We start from the raw sequence: 23,860 nt of genomic DNA, 5'->3' as shown, positions 1-23,860 counted from the left end.
GCAGAGTTTCACTCTTGTTACCCAGGCTGGAGTGCAATGGCGCGATCTCGGCTCACCGCAACCTCCGCCTCCTGGGTTCAGGCAATTCTCCTGCCTCAGCCTCCTGAGTAGCTGGGATTACAGGCACGCACGACCATGCCCAGCTAATTTTTTGTATTTTTAGTAGAGACGGGGTTCCACCATGTTGACCAGGATGGTCTCGATCTCTTGACCTCGTGATCCACCCGCCTCGGCCTCCCAAAGCGCTGGGATTACAGGCTTGACCCACCGCGCCCGGCCAAGACACAGTTTTACTCCTTTACCCAGGCTTGCGTGTAGTGGCACAATCTTGGCTCACTACAATCTCTGCCTCCCGGGTTCAAGTGATTCTCCTGCCACCACCTCCCAAGGAGCTGGGATTACAGGTACCCACGACTATGCTTCGCTAATTTTTGTATTTTTAGTAGATACAGGGTTTCGCCATGTTGGCCAGGCTGGTCTCCAACTGCTGACCTCAGGTGATCCACCTGCGTTGGCCTCCTAAAATGCTGGGATTACAAGTGTGAGCTACCGCACCTGGAAATATCTCTGTTTTCTATCTCAAAAAACTCTTATTTAGTATAGTATCCTCATTTGATGGATAAGGAGATTGAGATTCGGAGAAGCTAAGCTACTTGTCCAAAGTCACACAGCAACTGGAAGCAAGGCTTTTGGGCTTCCCTATATAGAGCTCTTGCCAGCACACATATTGCCTCCTAAGAGGAATATTTTCATAGCATGAGCAATCTGAATTTTGCTTCTAATGGTATTTGGTCAAGAGAGCCATGGTTTGTACTAATGGTTGAGAAGAACTGTTTCAGTGGAGCTCTTTGATAGAAGTGAGATGAGGATATGCTTGAACTGAGGCTAAGCAAATCAAAGGCAGCCCCAGTGAGTGAAGAACACTCAGGCGTTTGATTCAGATGTTAGAATTTCACCACTTTCTAGCTGTGTTACGTTCTGAGCCTCAGTTTCTTTATCTGTAAAAATGAGAATATAATATAATGTCACCCCAACAGATAGTGTAAGGGTTAAATTAGTACACTGGAGAATGGGAAGTGCCTAGCTTATCATAGAGGCTCAGGAAGTGTGAGTTCCCTTCCTCTTGGTTTCTGGAGAGTGTCAGTTATTCTGGCAAAAAGAACTAGTTGTACCAAAATTGTATTTTCTAAAGAAATTTTCTGATTTAGGTCTAGATTTATTTTCTAATTAAAAAAAAGTCCTCAGAACATTGTCAGACAATACTTGACTCTCTGGGGTAGAGTGGAAGCCTCTTCCCTGATGAATATAACCAAAGGAAAACCTGAAGATGCTGATGTCAGGGGTTCCTAACCAACAGCCCACCCAGATCACCCTACAGTGAGGCTCAGAGTTAATGATTCTTTAAGGATTTCCTGACAGCTTTATTTTAAATAGCTTTATTGATTGAGATATGATTCATGTATTATTAAATATACCTACTTAGACATACAATTGGGTGGTTATTAGTATATTCACAGATTTGTTAAGCATTACTACAATCAATATTATGTCTGTTATTTATTTATTTTTTTGAGACACAGTCTTGCTCTGTCTCCCAGGCTGGAGTGCAGTGGTGTATTCTCGGCTCACTGCAATCTCTGCCTCCCGGGTTCAAGTGACTCTTGTGCCTCAGCTACCTGAGTAGCTAGGATTACAGGTGTACACCTTCAGCCCAGGTAATTTTTCATTTTTAGTAGAGATGGGGTTTCACCATGTTGACCAGGCTGATCTTGAACTCCTGGCCTCAAGTGATCTGCTTGCCTTGGTCTTTCAAAGTGCTAGGATTATAGGCATGAGCTACCGTGCCTGGCCAATTTTATGTCATTTTTATCAAGTTACAAAGAAACGTCATCCCCATTACCCCACCCTACCTTCTCTCCAACTGTTATTCTGGCAAAAAGAACTAGTTGTACTGTAATGATTAATGATGTTGAGTATGTTTCCACATGCCCCTTGATTCTTCTGGGCAACTGCTAATCTACTTTCTGCCTCTGTAGAATTGCTGATTGTAGATACTTTATTTGAATGAAATATGTGGCCTTTCCTTTCACTTAACATAATGTTTTCAAGGTTCATACACACTGTAGCATGGATTAGTATTTCATTCCTTTTTATTGTCAAATATAATTCTTGTATGGATGTACCACACTTTATATATCCATTCATTAGCTAATGGACATTTGAGTTGTATCCACATTTTGGCTATTATGGATAATGCTGCTGTAAACATTCATGTGTACATTTTTGTGTGGACATAGGTTTTCATTTCTCTTAGGTATATACCTAAGTTGTATATACCTAAGTTGTATATAAATAACTCCCTCCCTCCCTCCCTCCTTCCTTCCTCCCTCCCTTCCTTCCTTCCCTGTTGCCCAGGTTGGAGTGCAATGGTATGATCTCAGCTCACCGCAACCTCTGCCTCCCAGGTTCAAGCAATTCTCTTGTCTCAGCCTCCTGAGCAGCTGGGATTACGTGCATGTGCCACCATGCTTGGCTAACTTTTGTATTTTTAGTAGAGACGGGGTTCACCATGTTGGTCAGGCTGGTCTCGAACTCCTGACCTTGTGATCTGCTCACCTTGGCCTCCCAAAGTGCTGGGATTACAGGCATGAGCCACCTTGCCTGGTCGCACCACATTTTCTTTATCCAGTCTTCTGTTGATGGACATTAGGTTGATTCCATTTCTTTGCCATGTGCACATTTATGTGCATGTGTCTTTATAGTATGAAGATAGTATATAGTACGAATATAGTATGATATATATTCCTTTGGGTACGTACCAATAGTGGGGTTGTTGGGTCGTGTGCTAATTCTGTTTTGAGTTCTTTGAGAAGTTGCCAAACTGCTTTCCACAATGGTTGAACAAATTTCTTCTCCCACCAGCAGTGTATAAATGTTCTCTTTTCTCCACAACCTCCCAGCATCTGTTGTTTTTTGACTTTCTATTAATAGCCATTCTGACTGATGTGAGATGGCATTTCCTTGTGGTTTTGATTTGCATTTCTCTAATGATTACCGATGTTGAGCATTTTTTTCATATGCTTGTTGGCTCTGTGTATGTCTTCTTTTGAAAAGCATTTCTTCTCTGTGAGGATTAAAATATATAAGGTACTTAGTGCAGTGTCTTGACATCATAGGCACTGCATAACTACACGATCATTTTTATTGTTTTCTCTGGAAATTTTCTCCTTTGTTGAATTGAAATCTTTCTTTCTGGAGCTAATTCCCCAATTAATCTTAATTCTTACCTCTGAGGACTTCGTAGAACAGGCCTTACGAAACATATAATTTCAAATATTAAAGAAATTATTATATAAGCTAAATACCCACTGCTCTTTCAGTCTTTTCTGACATTTTAAATCTTAATTCCCCTCTACCTTCTTGCTAATGGTTATGGTGGTTTCCAAACCTGTCTACCCTTTAGAATTGTCTGAGGAACTTTTTTTTTTTCCTTTAGGCAGAGTGTCACTCTGTCACCCAGGCTGGAGTGCAGTGGCATGACCTTGGCTCACTGCAACCTACATCTCCCAGGTTGCTGGGATTTACAGGCATGTGCCACCACACCCAAATAATTTTTATATTTTTAGTAGAGACAGGGTTTCACCATGTTGGCCAGACTGGTCTTGAACTCCTGACCTCAAGTGATCTGCCGCCTTGGCCTCCCAAAGTGCTGGAGTTACAGGCATGAGCCACCGCGCCCACCCGAGGTCCTTGTAAAAGGACTTGTAAATTGCCGAAACTTATTAAGTACATATTCTTGAACTTGGTAGGTCTGGAATGGGGCTCAAGAACATACATTTTTAAAAAGCATCCCATTTGATTCTGGTGTATGCAGTTTAGAAACTGTAGCTCTAATCTGTTGATAGATAAATCACGGGTGTTAGGAAGAAGAGGCTGTGATTTGCTAAATTGGTCTTGTAAAGCAGTTTCTCAACTTCTATACTCTTGATATTCTGTGCCAGATAATTATTTTTGTTGAGGCAGACTTTTCTGTGCACTGTGAGATGTCTAGGAGCATCTGAGCCTTTACCTACTAGATGCCGGTAGCACCTCTCTATTCCCACTCCCAGGCTGTGACAAGCAGAAATTTCTTCAGGGGCTGCCAAATGACCCTTGGAGGAGAAAATCACCCCAGGTAGAGAACCATTGCCATAAAGGATGGAAAAATCATAGTTCTGATCGTTGAAGAATAGTTCAAAATAACTCTCCACATACTTTGTTCTCTTAGTATCCTCTTGCATAAGTGCTATAAGTGACCGATCACAAAATTTGTGGATGGGTTAGTTCTGGTTTACTTTAAAGTAATCAAGCATATTTCAGTTTTTTAAATTTTTCGATATATAGTAGATTGTGCATGGTCCTGTAATCTATCATTAGTCCTACAATACTGCTAGCCTTTTTTTTTTTTTTTGAGATGGAGTCTTGTTATGTTGCCCAGGCTGGAGTTCAGTGGCAAGGTCTCGGTTCATTGCAACCTCTGCCTCCCTGGTTCAAATGATTCTCCTGCTTCAGACTCCTGAGTAGCTGGAATTACAGGCATGTGCTACCACACCACACTAATTTTTGTATTTTTAGTAGAGACGGGGTTTCACCACATTGGCAAGGCTAATCTGGAACTCCTGACCTCAGGTGATCCACCTGCCTTGGCCTCTGAAAGTGTTGGGATTATAGGCGTGAGCCACCATGCCTGGCCAATATTGCTAGTCTTTTAAAACCTTCTTTTTCATAGCATTAATAGTCATAACAACCTGATACATGCTACAGTAGCAGGGAGAGAATTCTCCATTTAGGTATTTCATTGCATGTTCATTTTAGTATTCTGTTACTGATATTTGTCCTTCTTTGTATATACCACGCTTCCTCCACCCCCATCTCCAAACCATACAGACACTAGTCTAGAGGAAGAATATGCTCGAGAAGACCAGTACCTGGTGGACACATGAGCTGTTATGTGTCTAACCAGTTTCCTATTCGACTCTGTCTTGCAGTGAGAGCTTACAAGAAAGTTGTAGAATTGAGACACCTCCTGGAAATTGCCGAGAGCAACTATAAACACCTGGGAGGGATAACAGAAGAAGATTTAAAGCAGAAGAAAGAACAGCTTGAGGCTGAAAAGTAATGTCCTTAAAACTTTAATGATTTGTTTTTAAATACCTCTCTAAATGCCATGTGAGGGTTTGTTGGTCAGCAACTTGTTCTTTCTCTCTCTCTCTCTCTTTTTCTTTTTATGAGACTGAGTCTCACTCTGTCACCTAGGCTGGAGTGCAGCGGTGCGATCTCGGCTCACTGCAACCTCTGTCTTCTGGGTTCAAGTGATTCTCATGCCTCAGTCTCCCGAATAGCTGAGATTGCAGGTGCCTGCCACCACACCTGGCTAATTTTTGTATTTTTAGTAGAGATGGGGTTTCACCATCTTGGCCAGGCTGGTCTTGATCTCCTGACCTTGTGATTTACCCACTTCAGCTTCCCAAAGTGCTGGGATTACAGGTGTGAGCCACTGCGCCAGGCCTTGTTCTTTGATTTTGCCAAAGGGTGTTAGGGTCCATCCTGTTTTTCTCCTGAGCCCCCAGATGACAAAGGAGTTAAGAATTTTAAAATAATTGTGATAAGATACATGTAAATTAAAATTTACCATCTTAACCATTTTTAAGTATACAGTTCAGTAGTGTTAAGTACACTCCCATCGTTGTGCATCCCATCTCCAGAACTCCTTTCGTCTTGCGAAACTGACATTCTGACAGAGGCTCTGAACATTCTCATCAGGCCAGACTGCCCATCCACACATCTGAAACTAGGTCTTGTGTTCCCTGATTATAGTACCCATTAGAGAATGCTCTTGCATCTAGAGGCAGTGAGCAAGTGCATAGTTATCTCTATCTTTCACTTCCTTAACCCCACATTGGCTCTCTGGACAATGGGTATGGTACCTCTCTAATTGCAGTTGGCTCTCTATATCTGTGAGCTCTGCATCCATGGATGAAACCAAACTTGCATAGACAATAATCAGGAAAAAAAAGGATACCTGTGTCTGTACTGAACATCTGTAGCCTTTTTTTTCCCTTGTCATTATTCCCTAAATAATAAACTATAAGAACTTATTGTTTACTACTACAGTAAGTAAATCTGGAGATGATTCAAAGTATACAGGAGAATGCATATAGATTATATGCAGATATGTACGTACTGTACACCATTTTAATGTAAGGGACTTAGCGTCCGTGGGTTTTGGTGTCTGTGGGGCCTGCTGGAACCAATCCCTTTTGTTACTGAGGGACCACTGTAGTTAATAGCTGCTGGGATAGAGGATACCTCGAGCTTCTTTTATCCTACTGTCCCTCTGCTTGTCTTGCTACTTTCCAGAATAAACAGAGAACAGAGAGAGATAGGAGAGGAGACTTCTGATTTAATCAAACATGGGTCTGGAAAGAGAACCATGCAGGGATTTCCTTCTTTGTTCTCTGCTTTTTCTGCCCTTTCCTTTCATTGTGTCTTGTTACCTCACACTCTTAGAACCAGCTGTTTCCCTTTCCTCCACCCACTTCTGAATCTAGCTCTGAAAGAGGTGTGCTAACTGTATTCAGAGTAACAGCTAAATCTTTGATAAGCTGACATTTGGCTCTAGTTTAAAAAAAAGAAAATAAAAATAATATTAAGATTAATGTGTTATTCTTCCCTGGATGGGTACTTGGGAATTTAAGCAGAAGGCAAAAACCTTAGGCCAAAATACTCTGTTTTTTTCTCTGCTACCCTATGAAACTACCGCTTAATGTGATTTTAGACACTAGGAAGCTGTGGCAGACTGATTTTTTTTTTTTTTTTTTTTTAAATCGGGCCATCTTGGTATCTCACAAATCATATCATATAGGTTTCTGTCCACTGCCTCTATACTGTTTGAAGTGTTTTGAGATGTAGAATTTTTTTTAGTGTTAGCCTTGGCCTAAGAGCCTTCTTGAAAGTTCTTAGATTCTTTGTAGTCTGGAAAAGTACTTCGTGATGGAGCAATTATTTCCTACTAATGAGCTTTAAATTTTGGTTTCCTTTGCTTTTCTTCTAAAGCAGATTTCTATACTACCACTACAGCTGTTTGTATTACTTCTAAGAACTACTATATGCTGCACACCAGACAAGCTTTATCTCAAGCAATCCTCACAACTCCATGAGCTATACAGATTAGGAAACCAAGACTTAATGCAGAGGTTAAGTAGCTTGTGTAAAGTCGCAGAGGGTGTAGAAAGGGTGTGGGAGGTGGAGCCAGGATTTGAGCCTGTGTCAATGACTCTAACCCTGTTTAAGATCATTACAATTTTAATAGTCTTTAATGGAACTTTTAGTCAAATAGCTATGGAATAGTCTATCAGTGTGAAATATTATTAATGTAAGTGATTTTTGAACAGTTTTTTTAAATTGCTTTACGTTTGTGCCAGAATGCAGTTTCATATCAGCTGAAGTGGCAGTGTTTCTTCTAATTACACCTAAGTTTTAATTCTTCTCTAGCATTTGTTCTCCACTTTGTATTAAGTACATTTTTAAATTTTATTTATTTATTTTTTTATATGGAGTCTTGCTCTGTTGCCAGGCTGGAGTGCAGGGGTGCGATCTTGGCTCACTGCAACCTCTGCCTCCCAGGTTCAAGTGATTCTCCTGCCTCAGCCTCCTGAGTAGCTGGGACTACAGGTGCATGCCATCATGGCTGGCTAGCTTTTTACATTTTAGTAGAGACATCCAGGATGTTGGCCAGGATGGTCTTAATCTTCTGCCCTCGTGATCTACCTGCCTCGGCCTCTGAAAGTTCTGGGATTACAGGTGTAACTCACTGTGCCTTGCCCCCTGCTGAGTAGCTGGGATTATAGGCATCTGACATCATGCCTGGCTAATTTCTGTATTTTTGTAGAGGTGGGGTTTCACCATGTTGGCCAGGCTGGTCTGAAATCCCTGGCCTCAGGTGATCCACCTTCCTCCGCCTCCCAAAGCGTTGGGATTACAGGCGAGGACCACCACACATGGCCGTGTTAAGTGCATCTTAAGACATTTATTCTTTGGGTACAAACCCTGATCTTAAATATAGTTGTAAAGAAAAACTGGGCAAGTATTGGTTTGAGGGATGTCTTTTGATTTTTATTGTTATCCATCAGTAGACCAAACTCACAACACAATAAAATATATTTGTGTTACTCCGTCCTGGGGATGATATTCCCTTCTTATTTGCTGAACTTCTAGGCTTCCACAATTGACATTCTTCTTCTCTATCCCCAATCTTAACCTTTACTAATTTCTGTACCAGAACTACTACTGTATATTCTTAGATTGCCCTCCTGGGACCCAACCTAGGATGCCTTGGGAATTGTGTTTCCCCTCACCATCCAGTGATAAGGTAGAAAAAAATCCTGGTTCAAGTTACAACATCTCTTGTCTGGATTGTTGGTGACATCTTCTTGATAGGTCTTCTACTTCCTGTCCCTGTCCCCATATCCCCCACTCCCCTACCCTGTAGTCTGTTCTTAACCCAGTATCCAGATTAATTATATTAAAACAGTATTCTGAGTAATCATATTAAAGGTCAGATCATGCTCTTTTTCTACTCAGACTCTCTAGTGTCTTCCCATTTTACTCAGAGTAAAAGCCAAAGTGCTTACTGTGATTTAGAAGACCCTACTTATTCTTGTTCTCTTTTACCTCTCTGACTTACACAACTTTTCCTCCCTTTTTTTTTTTTCTTTTATAGGAAGGGTCTCACTCTGTTACCTAGGCTGGAGTGCAGTGGTACGATCACAGCTCACTGTGGCCTTGACCTCTTGGGCTCAAGAGGTCCCCCACCTGAGTTTCCCAAGTAGCTAGGGCTACTTGGGAAGGCCCCATCACCATGGAGATAACTTAAAAAATTTTTCTTTTTGGTAGAGGTGGGGTCTCACTATGTTACCCAGACTGGTCTTGAACTCCTGGGCTCAAGCAGTTCTTTTGCTGTGGCCTCCCAAAGTGCTGGGATTACAGGCGTGAACCACTCTGCCTGGCCTTTCTTTCTCTCAATCTCTCTCTCTCTTTTTTTTTTTTTTTTGAGACAGTCTCGTTCTGTCATCCATGCTGGAGTGCAGTGGCATGATCTCGGCTCACTGCATCCTCACCTCTTAGGTTCAAGGGATTCTCCTGTGTCAGCTTCCCAGGTAGCTGTGATTAGGTTTCACTGTGTTGTCCAGGTGGGTCTCAAATTCCTGGCCTCAAGTGATTTCATCTGCCTTGGCCTCCCAAAGTGCTGGGATTATAGGTGTGAGCTACCGCGCCTGGCCTCCTTTTTATTCTTTAAACAATTCTATTGTGTTGGCCTCTGGTGTTCTTGTACTTCATCAGGCATACTTCTGCTTCAGGGTCGTTGCACTTGTTCCTTTTCTCTGGAACACTTTTTCTCCAATGTCTACATGGTTATCTCTCTTATTTCCTTCAGGGATTGTCTTAGAAGCCCCCATCTCAGTAAAGCCTTCCCTAGCCACTGTGTATGAAATGTTAACCCCCTCCTCCACACCATTTTACCATTGTATACTTCTCTTTCCTGCTTTATTTTTGTTTTCTCCCTTAGCACTTATTATCTTCCAACATATCATATATTTTACTTATTTATTTTTCTTATTGTCTGCATATCTCTACTACTAAAGTAAGGTCCAGGAAGGCAGATTTTGGGCCTTTTGCTCACCACTATATCTCTAGTGCCCATTCATAGTAGACCCTGAATACATATTTGTTGAATAAATGATTTCTTTATTTGCCTTAAGCACAATGCATGGATTCTTTCCACTATTAAAAATAATTGTTAGTTGACATTGGTGATTGATTTTTTAAAAATTTTGTTTTTGATAGGACCATCAAAGAACTGCAGGACCAGCTGGAGTATGAACGACTACGTAGAGAAAAATTAGAATGTCAGCTTGATGAATATCGAGCAGAGGTCGACCAGCTCAGGGAAACACTGGAAAAAAATCAAGTCCCCAACATTGTGGCCACGGTTAGTGTCCTTTTTAATACATTTATTTTTCTCAAAAAATATATACAAGAGTGGCGAAGAGAACAAGCTTTGGGCTAGGGCTCTTTGGACTTGAATCCTGGCTACAGTCTTTTTTGATTTAGGCTACTTATTTAACCTTTTTGTGCCTCAGCTATAAACTGGAGATGGTAACTTAAACTTTCTAGAGCTGATGACAGGATTAAAGGAACACACACACACACAAACTATATGTAACTACGTAACTTTCTATATATACACACACCTCTCTCTATCTGCCTATCTGTCTATCTATCTATCTATCTACCTACCTACCTACCTACCTACCTATCATCTATGTTCAAACAGCAGCTTGGTCCTAAGTATTATTGTTATTATTGTACCACAGAAGAAAAAAATACTTTCATAAGCAGAATAATCAGTAAGAATTCTATGACAGCTGAAGGGTATGTATATTTTCATATTCTAAATAACCAAAATAAAGTGCTTTGAATGGAATCCATTTTAGAAAGTTTTAGTTCTCCCAAAGAATAGTTTTAAAAGTAGAAGAGAGCCAGCATAGAAGTTGTCATAGCATCCTTTTGCTCAGATTACAGACTCATAAAAACTAACGTTTGTGTAACACTATATCTACAAACTTATTTCACATGTTATCTTATTGTATGTCATTTTACCTTCCCCTGTTAACATACGAAAAACTGAGGCTCAGAGAGGTTAAGTGACTTGTCTAAATTCACACAGTCAGTAGTGGTAGAATCAGTATTCAATTTCTGGTCTGGTCTTTTGATCTCATAGCCTTAGCCCTCTTGGCTCATTTCATTTTTTTCTTTTCTTTTTCTTTTTTTGAGATAGAGTCTTGCTCTGTCACCCAGGCTGGGGTGCAGTGGCCTAATCTCGGCTCACTGTAGTCTCCGCCTCCCAGGTTCAAGTGATTCTCTGCCTCAGCCTCCTGAATAGCTGGGATCACAGGTGCCCACCACCACGCCCAGCTAATTTTTTGTGTGTTTTTTAGAGACGGGTTTCACTATGTTGGCTAGGCTAGTCTAGAACTCCTCATCTCAAATGATCTGCCCACCCCAGCCTCCCAAAATGCTGGGATGAAAGGCATGAGCCACTGTGCCCAGCTGCCTTGGTTCTTTTCAAAATGGGAATTATGAATTTGGAATTCAGAATATAGCACTAGAAAACGGAAAAATACTTCGAATGACAAAAAGGACAAATACATAGAGGGAAGCAAAAAAGAAACATGAGAAACATACAAAGAACAAGAACAGAATAGGAGGTGAAGTACAGAAAGCAGAATAAAAGTGACAGCAAGATACCCTAGTATTTCATACCATCTGATCTCAAAGGAGAGTAGGCTGAAAGTGTACCAGGGAAACTTTGACCCTCATTCTCTTTTATAAGTGAAGATGGTCACAGTGTGGCCCTGTAGACAAATCATTGTTGTACAATGTAGGGATTCAGGTACGTTTCATATTTTCTTTCCATAGGGAGGTTTCTTCATCAGTCATCATGGATGGATTAATTCTGTTTGAGGCTTGTGTCACCTCAAATCTGATCTATTAATATTATAGAAACTTCCTGGCTTCTTTTTATTTTACACAAACCAGTCATTGGTCTCTTTCATAAGCACTTTAAAAATATTAAAATAATAAAACATGTTTGATGTGTAGTGTTAAAAACAAGATAGATGTTCCTTCTGACCCTAAGTTCCACTCTCCAGAGGAAGCTACTGTTAACAATTTAATACATACCATATTAGATAAAATTCTGTTTAATCTGCAAACATGTATTTCTATGCATATATAAATATAGACCACTTTCTCAGTTTCTTTGGGCCTTGGTGTCTCACCAGTGTTTGATTTTCCAAGGAATATAATTAGCTATAATAATTAATCTATTCTCTTCATTTTTGCAACCCTCTTCTTGTACTACCTTTAGCCCATGGGGAAACTTTAGTATCAGAGAGGCCAGCTGTACAGTCATGTAGTGTTGGTTAGAGGGCTAGAGGACACAGCACCATTTATAACTTACAGCTTCCAATCAAATCTGTTATCTCTCCACCTTGTGGCAGGGACTCTGTGACTCCTAGTCTCCCCAAAAGTAGAAAGGTAAGTTATTGTTGTTTTTTCTTTTTTTTAGACAGGGTCTTGCTCTTGTCACCCATACTGCAGTGCAGTGATGCCATCATAGACGCTGTAGCCTTGAGCTCCCAAGGTTCAAGTGATCCTCTTGCCTCAGCCTCCCAAGTAGCTGGGACTACAGCCGTGCACCAACACACCTGGCCAATTAGTTTATATATTTATTTTTTGTAAGGACGGGATCTTGCTTTGTTGCCAAGGCTAAGTTGTTGTTCTTCAGCTGCCTAGGCAGGACAATCTTTTGGGGTAGTCACCCAAGCTGCACATTTTCTTTTGAGCCATTCAAAACTGTCTACTTTCTATCTTTTAGCTATTTAGAAATTCTCTTTTCTTACTCAAAAGCATCTGTTCTCAGGTTGAATCTGGTTTCACACTCCACAGTTCTGCTTCCCTAAAACTTCACTCTATCAACAATGTGAGAGCTGACTCACGGTCACTATGCTTGAAGTTCATGTTTTTTGCATTCTTGCTTTAGGTTATACCTAATTTTTGTAAATAAGCAAATGTCACTGAGCTTTCATGGCAGCTGCAACTCTGGCACTGCTTATTTTCACTTGCAAAAGCTTGAATCTCTATTTCCTCGTCTTCAAAATAAGAAATAATAATACCTAAACCTCATGGGATCGTATTGATGTTAAATGGAATATTGGGTAGAAATCCTGAATGTAGTTTCTAGCACACTAAGCTAAGGATAAGAAGAATGTATTTGGGAGTCTAACTATATATAAAGTTTAAGTAAAATGAACTTTTCCTTCAGGGCTATAAATACGGATGATTCACCAGGAAGTCCTGACTAAGCCTTTCTCCTGCCACCTTCTGGTCAGAACGTATGATTGCACACTATTGTACCTTAAGATCAGCTCCCAAAATAATCTGCAGTAGTAGTATAATTTTTACTGAGAGAAAAATTCTTAGAACAGTTTCCTAGGATAGTTTGCCATATATAAAGTGCTTAAATGGTTTTTTGATAACAGCTGTTTTTAACCGCACTTTCTCGGATATTGTCTTATTTTAGTCTGTATCAACCCTATGAGGAAGTAGAATGATGTACATATTTTTGATCCCTGTGTTACAGGTGAGAAAGCAGAGGCTCAGAGAAGTTTAGAGTCTTGTTAGAGCATAGAGCTAGTGTAAAGCAGGAACAAACTCAGATTCTCTGCCTTCAGATTATATTTTTCTCATACTTCTGTGGAAATGACTATCAAATCCATACTTTAGTACCGTGTCCCCACCAGGACTCCGCACCTGTATTTCTCACTGCTCATCAGCTGGACATTTCCACCTGAAATTCCGGGTGGTGCTTGAATAAAAATAAATGTCCAGAATCAAGCTCAATAGCAAGACCAGATTCTTTCCCCTATTTCTGCATTTAAATTAATGGCATCACTATTTTCTCAACTACCCAGTCTTAGACTCTTAATGATTAGTTATGTTTTCTTCTTTAAATCATACGGAAAGTGAGCCCATCCTATAGTTAGGAACATGCTCCCTACTTTCGCTGCTTCCCTAGTTTAGGTTTCTGTATCTTTCTATCTGAACTACTGTTAAGAGAATTTTGGTGTTTACTCCTTCCCTATCCAAATCCATCTGACTCGCAGTGGTCAGCTTGATTTCCTTGTCACTCCTTGGTTTCAAAATGTTCCTTGCTTGAATAAGTACAGATTCTTCAGTTTGCCATTCAGTCCTAACCTACCTCACAAGCCTTATTTTTGTCTATTCTCCTACATATATTAATAGCTTATTTTTTCTTAAGCTACCCTATGCTTTCCCATCATTAAGCCTTTGTTCAGTTTGTCCATATACCTTGAAAGCTGCCCGTTGACTCTGTCTCTCAGAATCCCCTAGGAACCATCTTACTTATCACCCCTTTCCTAGTCTCCCTGGTCACACATGATCTCTCCGTCCACCAAGCATTTTGTACTGGTCTAAGGGCCTCCCATCATCTGTATTGCACCATGACTGGGCATTTAGCCCACAGTACTGAAAACCTAAGTTTTATGAGGTCATTTAACTCATGTTAATAACATCATCTTGGCCATCATTAACAATAGGTTTTGAGTATGTTGGGCTTAGTGTTATTAAGACCTTATATTTCATCATATATCATCTTCATTTTACAAATGAAGAAATCAAATCTCAGATAAGATAAACAATTTATAAAGTGACAAAGCTTGTTAGATGGCTAGCCATGATTTCAATCTGTCTAGCCCAAGTCTATGCTTTTAACACCACTTGTTATTGCCATTATGAACCCCTCACCCTCCTCTTTCTGTGCTTTTAAGAATGTTTATTTTGAAAAATTTTCTTCAAAAACTTTTGATGATAGCTTTTTAATAGGGTTAACTTACTTATGAAAACTGAAAAATTGGTAATAATTTTGTTAAAATGTTACAGTCTAAGTTCAAACATACATTTCAAAATGTATCTTCAATTGGAAGTTGAGATGATAAACTATAACATAGGCTTTCTTCATGACCTTGGGGTAGGAAAAAAATGGATACTGGACTTCATTAATGTAAGACTTAAGTTCATCAAAGATTATATGAAAAGATTTGAAAAGGCCTGCCAAAGTGTAGAAAAATATATTTCCTTTTTTCTGCTTTTCTTTCTTCTCTCCTATCTGAAAAAGAAGTTGTATCCAGAATATATAAAGAACTTATACAAATCAATGCGAAAAAGACAGTCTAGTAAAAAACTGGGCAAGACTTGAATAGGCACTTCACAAGAGAAGATATCCAAGTGGCCAGTAAACAAGAAATTGTGCTCAAAATCAGTGGTTATCAGAAATGTAAATTAAAACTCAAATAAAATATCCACATATACCCATCCAAATGGGTATATATTACAATTAAAACAGACATTACCAAATGTTGGTGAAGGTGTGGAACAACTGTAGATTTTATACACCAATGGTGGCAGTGTAAATCGGCTTAACCACTTTGGAAAATTCATTCCTATTGGAATTAGTACATGTTTCTTCGTGTACACAGATGGACACCAAAAATATATATAGGAATGTTCATATCAGCATTATTGTATATACATCCCTCAAACTAGAATCATCTAAAAATTCCCTCAACAGTAAATCAATACATTTTGCTATATTCATATAATAGCATACATGAATTACCCCTCTACACATCACCGTGAATGAATTTCACAAACACAATGGTGACTAAAAGAAAACAATATGAAAGAGTACATACTGTATGATTCCATGTAGCCCAAAATAGGTAAAATAAGTCAGTAGTGCCTGGGAAGGGGCAAATGGAGGTTTCTGGGATGCCAGTAATGTTCAATTTCTTGATCTCAGTCATGGTCACAGGAGTGTGTTCACTTTGTAAAAATTCATCAAGCTGTCCTTTTTTTTTTCCCTTTGTGCTCTTTGGTACATATATATTACACTTTAAACATTCAACTGGATGGGAACTGTAATAGCTTTGGCAGAGCTGTCTGTCCAGCTCTGGAGATTTATGTAGCACCAGTCTCCAGAACCAGTAATATTTAGGAAGTCCTTGGTCTACAGCTTTGGGCCACGTTTGCTAATCAAGGATGGCTCACCTGGAACTGGTAATATTCCATGATTATCTTCCATGTTTAACTTAATCTTCTTTTCTAACTATGAAGGTTTGGAACAGGGTTGAATTTTGATATGGTCTCTGCTGGGCTTCTCTCTAACCTATGACATCCTAGCTTATAGACCTAGAGTGGCCCATGGAGCAATTTGAGGACTTCAGTGAGCGTATCCACGTTCAGCTGTTAGCTTGGGGAAGTTCTAAAAGTTTATGATTTCCCCTTCTTTCTCTTTGTTTATACCCTACTTTTGGGGTGGTGGAAAAGGGTTGGTTTTGACACTGTTAAGAAGAGTCTATACTGATAAGCAAGAGGGTGGAATGTTCTTTTAGTTTCATATGCTGTCTAGAACTTCTCAGAGTACATTTTTAAAAAATAAGAATTCCATATATCCCAGCAACAATTTGTAGATCCATAAACTCTTCAACAATTTTATGTGTAGAATTTTAATCTGTTTAATAAGCCTATTAATTGTTTCAGGGCAAAAAAAAGTACATTTTCCCTACAAATTTGTCTAATTTTGTTGTAGTAATAGACTGCATTTACATTTAGAATTGCTTTTGGCACCTAAGCATCATGATTCATATATTTAGTATCTTAATATATAGTTATCTTGAGTTTATGAGAAAACATGTATTGGGGAGAAATATACTTCCTGGCTATACTACTGTTCGATAAAGAAATGAGTAATCTTGGTGAAAAATGTTCTCCAAATGTGGAAACTTTTAGAATTTGGAGATTTGGAACCTTCAATGAACACTTATGGAGGCCTGTTGAATGTCAAGCACATATTTTCTTTTGAAGTAGTTGTAAGACTTGGTTTGATAGAACAAGTTACATATTTGGTGTTAGGAGGGACTTTGGTGTTTAACCATTGTTTCTAGAAAATTTGGAATTCTTAAGATCTCTTCTAATATATAAAAGGTAAAGAAAAATTAGTATTACTGCCTTTGGAAGTCTTTAATTTTTTTGAGACAGGGTCTCACTCTGCCCCGCTAGCGTGCAGGGTCACGACCTCTGCTCACTGCAACCTCCACTTCCTAGGCTCAAGAAATCCTGCAGACTCAGCCTTGTGAGTGGCTGGGACTACAGGCATAAGCCATCATGCCGAGCTAAATTTTTTTGTATTTTTTGTAGAGATAGGGGATTTTGCCATGTTGCCCAGGCTGGTCTCAAACTCCTGAGCTCAAAGTGATCCGCCCACCTCACCCTCCCAAAGTGCTGGGATTACAGATGTGAGCCACCATGCCCTTCCTGTTTCTGGAAGTCTTATTATTCTATTAAAGCACTAGAAAATTGGCTACATCTGACAAGTAGCCACCTCTTCCCCCTAAATTTTCTATATTCTTTCTCTAGTTCCATCTAGTTAGATTAGGTTAAACTCCTGCCTCACCTGAGTGTTTTTCTGTTTTTTTTTTTTTTGAGACATGGTCTTGCTCTGTCACCCAGGCTGAAATACAGTGGTGCAATCTTGGCTCACTGCAACCTCCGCCTCCTGGGTTCAAGCGATTCTCCTGCCTCAGCCTCCCGAGTAGCTGGGATTACAAGCAGTACTACCAAGCCCAGCTAATTTTTGTATTTTTAGTGGAGATGGGGTTGGCTGGGCTGGTCTTGAACTCCTGAGCTCAAGTGATCTGCCTGCCTTGGCCTCCTAAAGTGCTGGGATTATAGGTATGAGCCACCACACTTGGCCTCTTTAAAATATTGGTAACGCTACCTACTATATTTTGTATGTATAGTGTGAAGAACAGTTATATCATACTAAGTCCCAATCAAAGGTTATTTTTCTTCAAACTAGCTGGCAAGCTTTTTTCAAGACAAGAGACCACCTATATTACCCTATGCCCACAAACACCTGGCCACTATAAGAGAAAGCTAGAAGTTTCTCTATCCTGCTCTCAAGTTTGCAGCTGAGGGATGTGGGAGGTACCAGATGCATGGTTGTTTTTCCAGGTGGTGTTGGATAATGGCAGCCTACTTCCATGTTCACACACGGTTGAGTTAAACTAATTGGACTCATTAGAAAAGGTGTGGGCAGGAACACCTTGGGGAACAACTCCAGCCACGGGCTCTCCCCAGGGACATGCACCTTGTGTTCTTCTTGGAGCTTCTGTGTTCAGAGCTGTCCTGCCTGACTAGATGCAGAGCATTTCTGACTGGAAGAATGATCAAAGATGTTTAACATCTAGTGGCTATCCGTTGTGTTTCTAGCCCTGCTTGCTCCTTCCTATAGTATTCATTGATTCTTCTGTGCTGGGTCTTAAGGATACCAAGATGGATAAGAAATATTCAGAAACAGTGAAACCGGGAGACCAGGCAAAGAGCAAAATGAGACTAGAGCAGTAGAGGGATGTAGTACAAAAACAAAAGAGGGAATGGGGAAGTTAGGGAATGATTAGCAGCACTATGGGAATGGTAGAAGAATCCAGATGACATACTGACACTTTATTAGCAAGATGTTGTCAAATATTAGTGTCTGGGGATCTATTAGTTAGAGATAAAACTGAATGAGATAAGGTTGAAAATTGGCTGTATCTGATAAGTAGCCACCTCTTTCTCACTACATTTTCTGTATTCTTTCTCTAGTTCTTAAGGTTCCTCCCAGTTATACGATTCAGCACAATATGATGCACTGGTACTTCAGATTTGGGAATTTATTCGCAAAAAAATCCTAAAAGAAATTTAATCAGAGTTGAAAATACTAGTATGGTTAATTTTTTTTTTTTTTTTGAACAGGCAATGTAGAAAGCTGAAAATGTATGCTAGCATGAAAGTGGCATTTGACCCTCTTTTCCTTTGTTTATAGGAAGACAGCACTTCTTGTGAGTCAAACAGACAGAAGAGGCGAGTAAAAAAAAAGGTTTCTTCTGGGGGAGTATTTGTGAGAAGGTACTAATCAGTGAAATAACCAAATAAACCTGCTTGATTTTTCTCTTTCTTTTAAAAAATTGATATAAATGTAAGTCTATAAAACTATCTCAGAATTACTCTGATATGCTTCTGTTCCAACTCTGAAAGCAGAAATATGTTATACTAAAGAGATACAGAGATTTTTTAAATGGCACAGACTCAGTCATACACCTTCCCCCAATATGCTTCTTATATATTGCTACACAGGCAAGTCCAGAGATTTAGGAGTAATTAATTTTACAAGTATTCACGTAAACTTTAAAATATTAGTTGGTATAGTAATCAAAAGAAATGTAGTTCTAGATATTAAAAATTATTAATAATTCAACTGTGGCTCCGTAATAGAATCATATTTCTTTCACTTTCTAGAGAGTATCCTTTACTTCTACTAGTGTGAATATGTTTAAAAAAATTTTTTTTCAATGAGGTAACTGCAAGCTTTTTAAGACTATAGAGAAGAAGCAGACTGGACAGGTTAAGAAACACTAGGCTTTATTTCTTCCTCTTTTCCCCTAGATCTTTTTTTTTTTTTTTTTTCTTCATTTTTTTCCCCTAGATCTTAAAGATTAGTAGTGCTTGGTCAACCAAAAAGCAACTGTGGCTTTTCGGTTCAGTTCTGACTCCAATGACCTTTTTTCCTACCCCACTCTATTTTCTCCTCTCTTCCCTCCATAGGCTAGCTAAGATTTATGACTTGCTTGGGGCCAGCTGTGTAGCTCCTGTCTCCCCCTGAAGATCTGTTGCTGGTTTTGGGCTTCCCTGGCAGCTGCCTTCCCACCATTCCACAGACTGCCTACCCTCTGGACCCCTGCATGCACTTCATGTGGACACTAAAGTTATTTTGGCCGAGTATCATCAGAACTAGTTTGCCCTGACAAGAGTGCATTTGATTGCTGAAACCAGTTCGGCAGATTAAGGGTCTGTAAGTAAGTGTTAAAAAATGAATTTTTGCTGCCAAGGTTAATCCCAGCTCTGCATTGTTGTGTAATCCTAGGCACAACTACTTAATCTCTTTTTATAAAATATACCTACTTCATATGGCTGTCACTGGGAGAATTAAGAGAAAGTAAAGGACTTGGAATAGATTTTACACAAAGTACCCAATAAATGTTGACAACTATTAGTGTAGATTGAAAGCCACAGAAACCACAGAAGAACTAAAAATATATAAGGATTATTAAAAGGATAGGTGAGCCATTTTTTAACACTTGCTTACAGCTGAACTGGTTTCAGCAATCAAATGCAGTCTTGTCAGGGTAAACTAGTTCTGATACTAGGTCAAATTGGCTTTAGTGTCCATGTGAGGTAGATGCAAGGGTCCAGAGGGTGGGAAGTTTGGTATATGGTGAGAAGGCTGCTGCCAGGGAAGCCCCCAAACCAGCGACAGATCTTCAGAGGGAGATAGGAGCTTCACAGCTGGCCCCAAGAGAGTCACAAATCTTTGCTAGCCTATGGAGGGAAGAGAGGAGAAAATAGAAGGGGTGGGAAAAAAGAGGGAATTGAAGTCAGAACTGAACTGAAAGCCACAGTTGTTTTTTGGTCAGCAAAGCACATTTATTGGGAACTCTAAGATTTGTGCCAAGCAAGCCCTTAACTATCTCTGAATTGTCACGACAGCCATAAGAGATACGTATATTTTATAGATAAAGTAGTTGTGCCTACGATTATACAATGCTGAGCTGGGATCTTAACCTTGGCAGCAAAAGTCTGCATTCTCTTAACCATTAATGGAATTTCCAGACCATTTCCCTCCCCTTCTGGGACTACACATAGCCTTACTTTTCCCTTCTAACTTGCTGCTAAAGTAATCCCAAACCTGGAAATAGTTTGTTATATTTGCTCCAGTTTTCTTTTAATCTCTTTTTGTACCAGTAAGACAGAAAATACCAGAATAGTGTTGTAATAAAAGCATACACACCCTGTGGCAGAGGTTCCCTGGTTGTCCTCCAAAATCCATTCTCCCCTCTTCCATAGTGGGAAGGATTTTTCTGGATTTGTGGCTGTTCAGGATAAGGACTAATTTCCCAGCTTGGCTTTGCAGCTAAGAGACCAAGTTGTGTCCAGAAAGATGTGAGCTAAAAATGTTACGTAAAACCTTAGGGCCATGGCTCGAAAGTCATCTCTTGCTCCTTTCTTCTTCTGGAATGTGGATATGGTGGTGAGTCAGCCACTGGACCTTGTGAATGGGGAGAACACAAGGATGGCAGAGCAGTAAAATAAGGAGCAAGGGACCCAACACCATGGAGCTGACATATTGGCTCTAGAATGTGTACATTGGACTGTAAGAGAGAAATAAACCTAATCTTATTTAAGCCACTACTATTCTGGGTTTTGTTACAGCAGCTGAATTAAAAGTATAATTCCAAAATTATGTATATTTATTCATAAATAATATACATATATTATTGACACATTAGGTTAATGAAACAAACAAACAAAAAAAACAAGTGAAAAGGATATTGAAGAGATTTAAGTTATTTTGTTCCTATGACTCAGCAGATTGTCCATCTCATGAGAAATAGTACTCAGGTTGGACACTAGTAGTATATTGAGTGAAAGCATGAGAGAATGAGATTTGGAGTTGAAGACTTGAGTCTTATTTGCTGGGGGACTGGGGACAAGTTACTTCACTTGGCTAAACTTGTTTCTTCAACTGTAAAATGAGGATACCATCTACCTAAGAATAGAGCTGTGAAAATAGCTGAGCATATATATATATATATATATATATATGTTATTTAGCATATTTGCTGTCATATAGTCAAGGGTAGCTATTCTTTTTCAAAATAACAATCAGTAATTTCAGCGATCATAACCATAGCCTTTCCCACTGCCCCTTTTTTTAAATATTAAAAAATACTTAAAAAATAAAGTGTTACATATCTAAATTCTTAAAATTTGACAACATTATAAGTTTTGAATTGTTTTTCCAATATGGTAAGGGTTTTTCCTGACTCTTGCCAAGTCCTTACATACTCTTGCCTAGCCTATTTTGTCACCAAAGCAGTATGAATAGGTTAGGATCTATACTGTGGCTATACACATGGTGAAAGTAGCTAATCCTTTTGGAGGCTTCTTACCATAGAAAATGCCCAAAAGGTATATTATGCTCAGAAACTCAGTACGAATGAAATATTTTCAGCATATTAAAAAATTTGGATTAAGGCCAACTGAGATTTATGAGTCTCATTGATTCCACAGGCATTTAACAAGTACCTCCTATGTGTCTAGAGGCCTTCTGAGAACTTGTAGTTTAGTGTAGGAAAAAGATATATATATATAATTGCTGTTTCATAGTGAGGTGCAAGTGCTAGAATAGAGGTATAGTTTTGAGGCATATAGAAACACCATCCTCTCATCCATCTTTATTTCATATATTGCCATCACTAAACGAAAATTTATCTGAATGCCAGAACTACCATCAAAATGAATTTTCATGGAAAGCATATAGGATCTAAAAGTAATGGTGACAGGGTATGGTATGCATATTTCTATCCTTCTGTTTCAAATTTGTTACTGGATACTTTTTTTGGTAAACCCCTATGATGAGAAAGAACACAGATCTATTTAATATTTCATGGCTGTATATATAACCTGGGAATATGTATCTTTATTGTTGGGGCTTGAGAAGGTCCAATAAATGGCATATCTCTTTTCTTTCTTGGTTGTGAATATAACTAAGATGAAGAATGTAAGCTAATATAGAGACCTAAACAACCCCTTTATTTACTGATAAAACTACTGGAGAATTGGTTTTAGGAGTCAGAGTCTCATGGGTTGCCCAGGCTGGAGTGCAGTGACTATAGGTGTGAACATGGTACACTTTAGCCTTGATGAACTCTTTGGTTCAAGCAATCCTGCTGTCTCAGTCTCTCAAGTAGCTAGGACTATAGATGTGTGCCACTGTACCCAGCAAGAGAAAATGGGTTTTATCTTCAGGCCAGTAAGCTTTCTATCACTGAACTCTAGAATTGGACAAATTTACCCTGTCTCAAGCATTGCTTTGCTTGGCCAGGCCTCACCCTGCAGAGGCAGAGCCTGATCCCATAGAAGCAGAACAGAATGAATGTCTCTGCAGATAGACTGGTCCCAAACAGGAGTGGGGAGGAAGTGGGTTAATTGTGCCTTGTTTCTCCTTCCAAATTTGCAGTTGGGCAAGCCACTTTACCTAGGGCAGAGTGGATAAGGGGATGAAGAGTGATGACAATGTTATGCTACTGGAGCTTTCTTCACATGGAGGAAAGACGCATTGCCTCTTAGTATTTTAGAAAAAAAAAAAAAAATATATTATATTATATATATATTTTTTTTGAGATGGAATCTTGCTCTGTCGCCTAGGCTGGAGTGCAGTGGCGTGATCTTGGCTCACTGCAACCTCCGCCTTCCAGGTTTAAACGATTCTCCTGCCTCAGCCTCCCAAGTAGCTGGGGCTACATGTACATGCTACCACGCCTGGCTAATTTTTTGTATTTTTAGTAGAGATGGGGTTTCACCGTGTTAGCCAGGATGGTCTTGAGCTCCTGACCTCGTGGTCTGCCCCCTTTGCCTCTCAAAATGCCGGGATTACAGGTGTGAGCCACTGTGCCCGGCTAGAGTATTTTAAATCATAACAAAATAATTTATTTTCTTGTTTAATGTCTCTCTTCTTCACTAACATTGTCGATTCCATGAGAATGAAACCATGTTCATCTCTGTGCACAGAGACTAGCATGCTGTTTGGCATATAGCAGGCAGTCATACTGGTTAACTGAACAAATGCAGTGCACTTTGTTACAGTGGACTTTAACTTTTATGGCCACTTATTAACCCAGTGGAAATTCATCTACGATGTGCTAAGGACTCTCTTAGGCAATATGATTGTGAGATAAAAATGAATCAGAATGCAACAGGATAATGTCAAAAGAGTTTTTCTTTTGAAAACAAACCAGCATTAGAATTCTTGAGGAAAATACAGTTGGAAAGCCTCTGACTGTCACTCACTGGACCATATGGACCAATCTCTTGACTGCTCTATACTGCAGATTCCCTGTTTATAGCTAAACAAATGACAAGGCTATTTTGAATAACTGATAGTCAAACTTTTATAGCTATTACCAAGGCATTATGAAATCAAAATGTTTACGTTCTGGTCTTGGATTCTTGATCTGGACAAAGCTGAAGAACTAAGATAAAAAGAACATTTTAAGTTTCTTTGAAATTACATATG

General features: G+C 39.4%; 1 protein-coding gene across 1 annotated transcript in view; it reads left to right on the top strand.

Annotated features, from left to right (window-relative positions):
- Window positions 1–22,046, top strand: part of ANKRD42 (ankyrin repeat domain 42) — a gene marked incomplete at its 5' end in the record, with an annotated part of 83,708 nt that extends 61,662 nt beyond the window's left edge. The window contains 3 exons of the mRNA XM_032295679.1: window positions 5,028–5,154; window positions 9,886–10,030; window positions 18,551–22,046. Of these exons, the coding sequence (XP_032151570.1) occupies window positions 5,028–5,154; window positions 9,886–10,030; window positions 18,551–18,640 (362 nt within the window). The remainder of the gene's footprint in view (window positions 1–5,027; window positions 5,155–9,885; window positions 10,031–18,550) is intronic.
- Window positions 22,047–23,860: the final 1,814 nt, after the last annotated feature.

This window comes from Sapajus apella, unplaced genomic scaffold (assembly GCF_009761245.1).
Source record: "Sapajus apella isolate SASKATOON/1434 unplaced genomic scaffold, GSC_monkey_1.0 scaffold34, whole genome shotgun sequence".
Lineage (NCBI taxonomy): Eukaryota > Metazoa > Chordata > Mammalia > Primates > Cebidae > Sapajus > Sapajus apella.
Note: the sequence above shows the minus strand (reverse complement) of the source record. Positions and strands in the feature narration are given on the sequence as shown.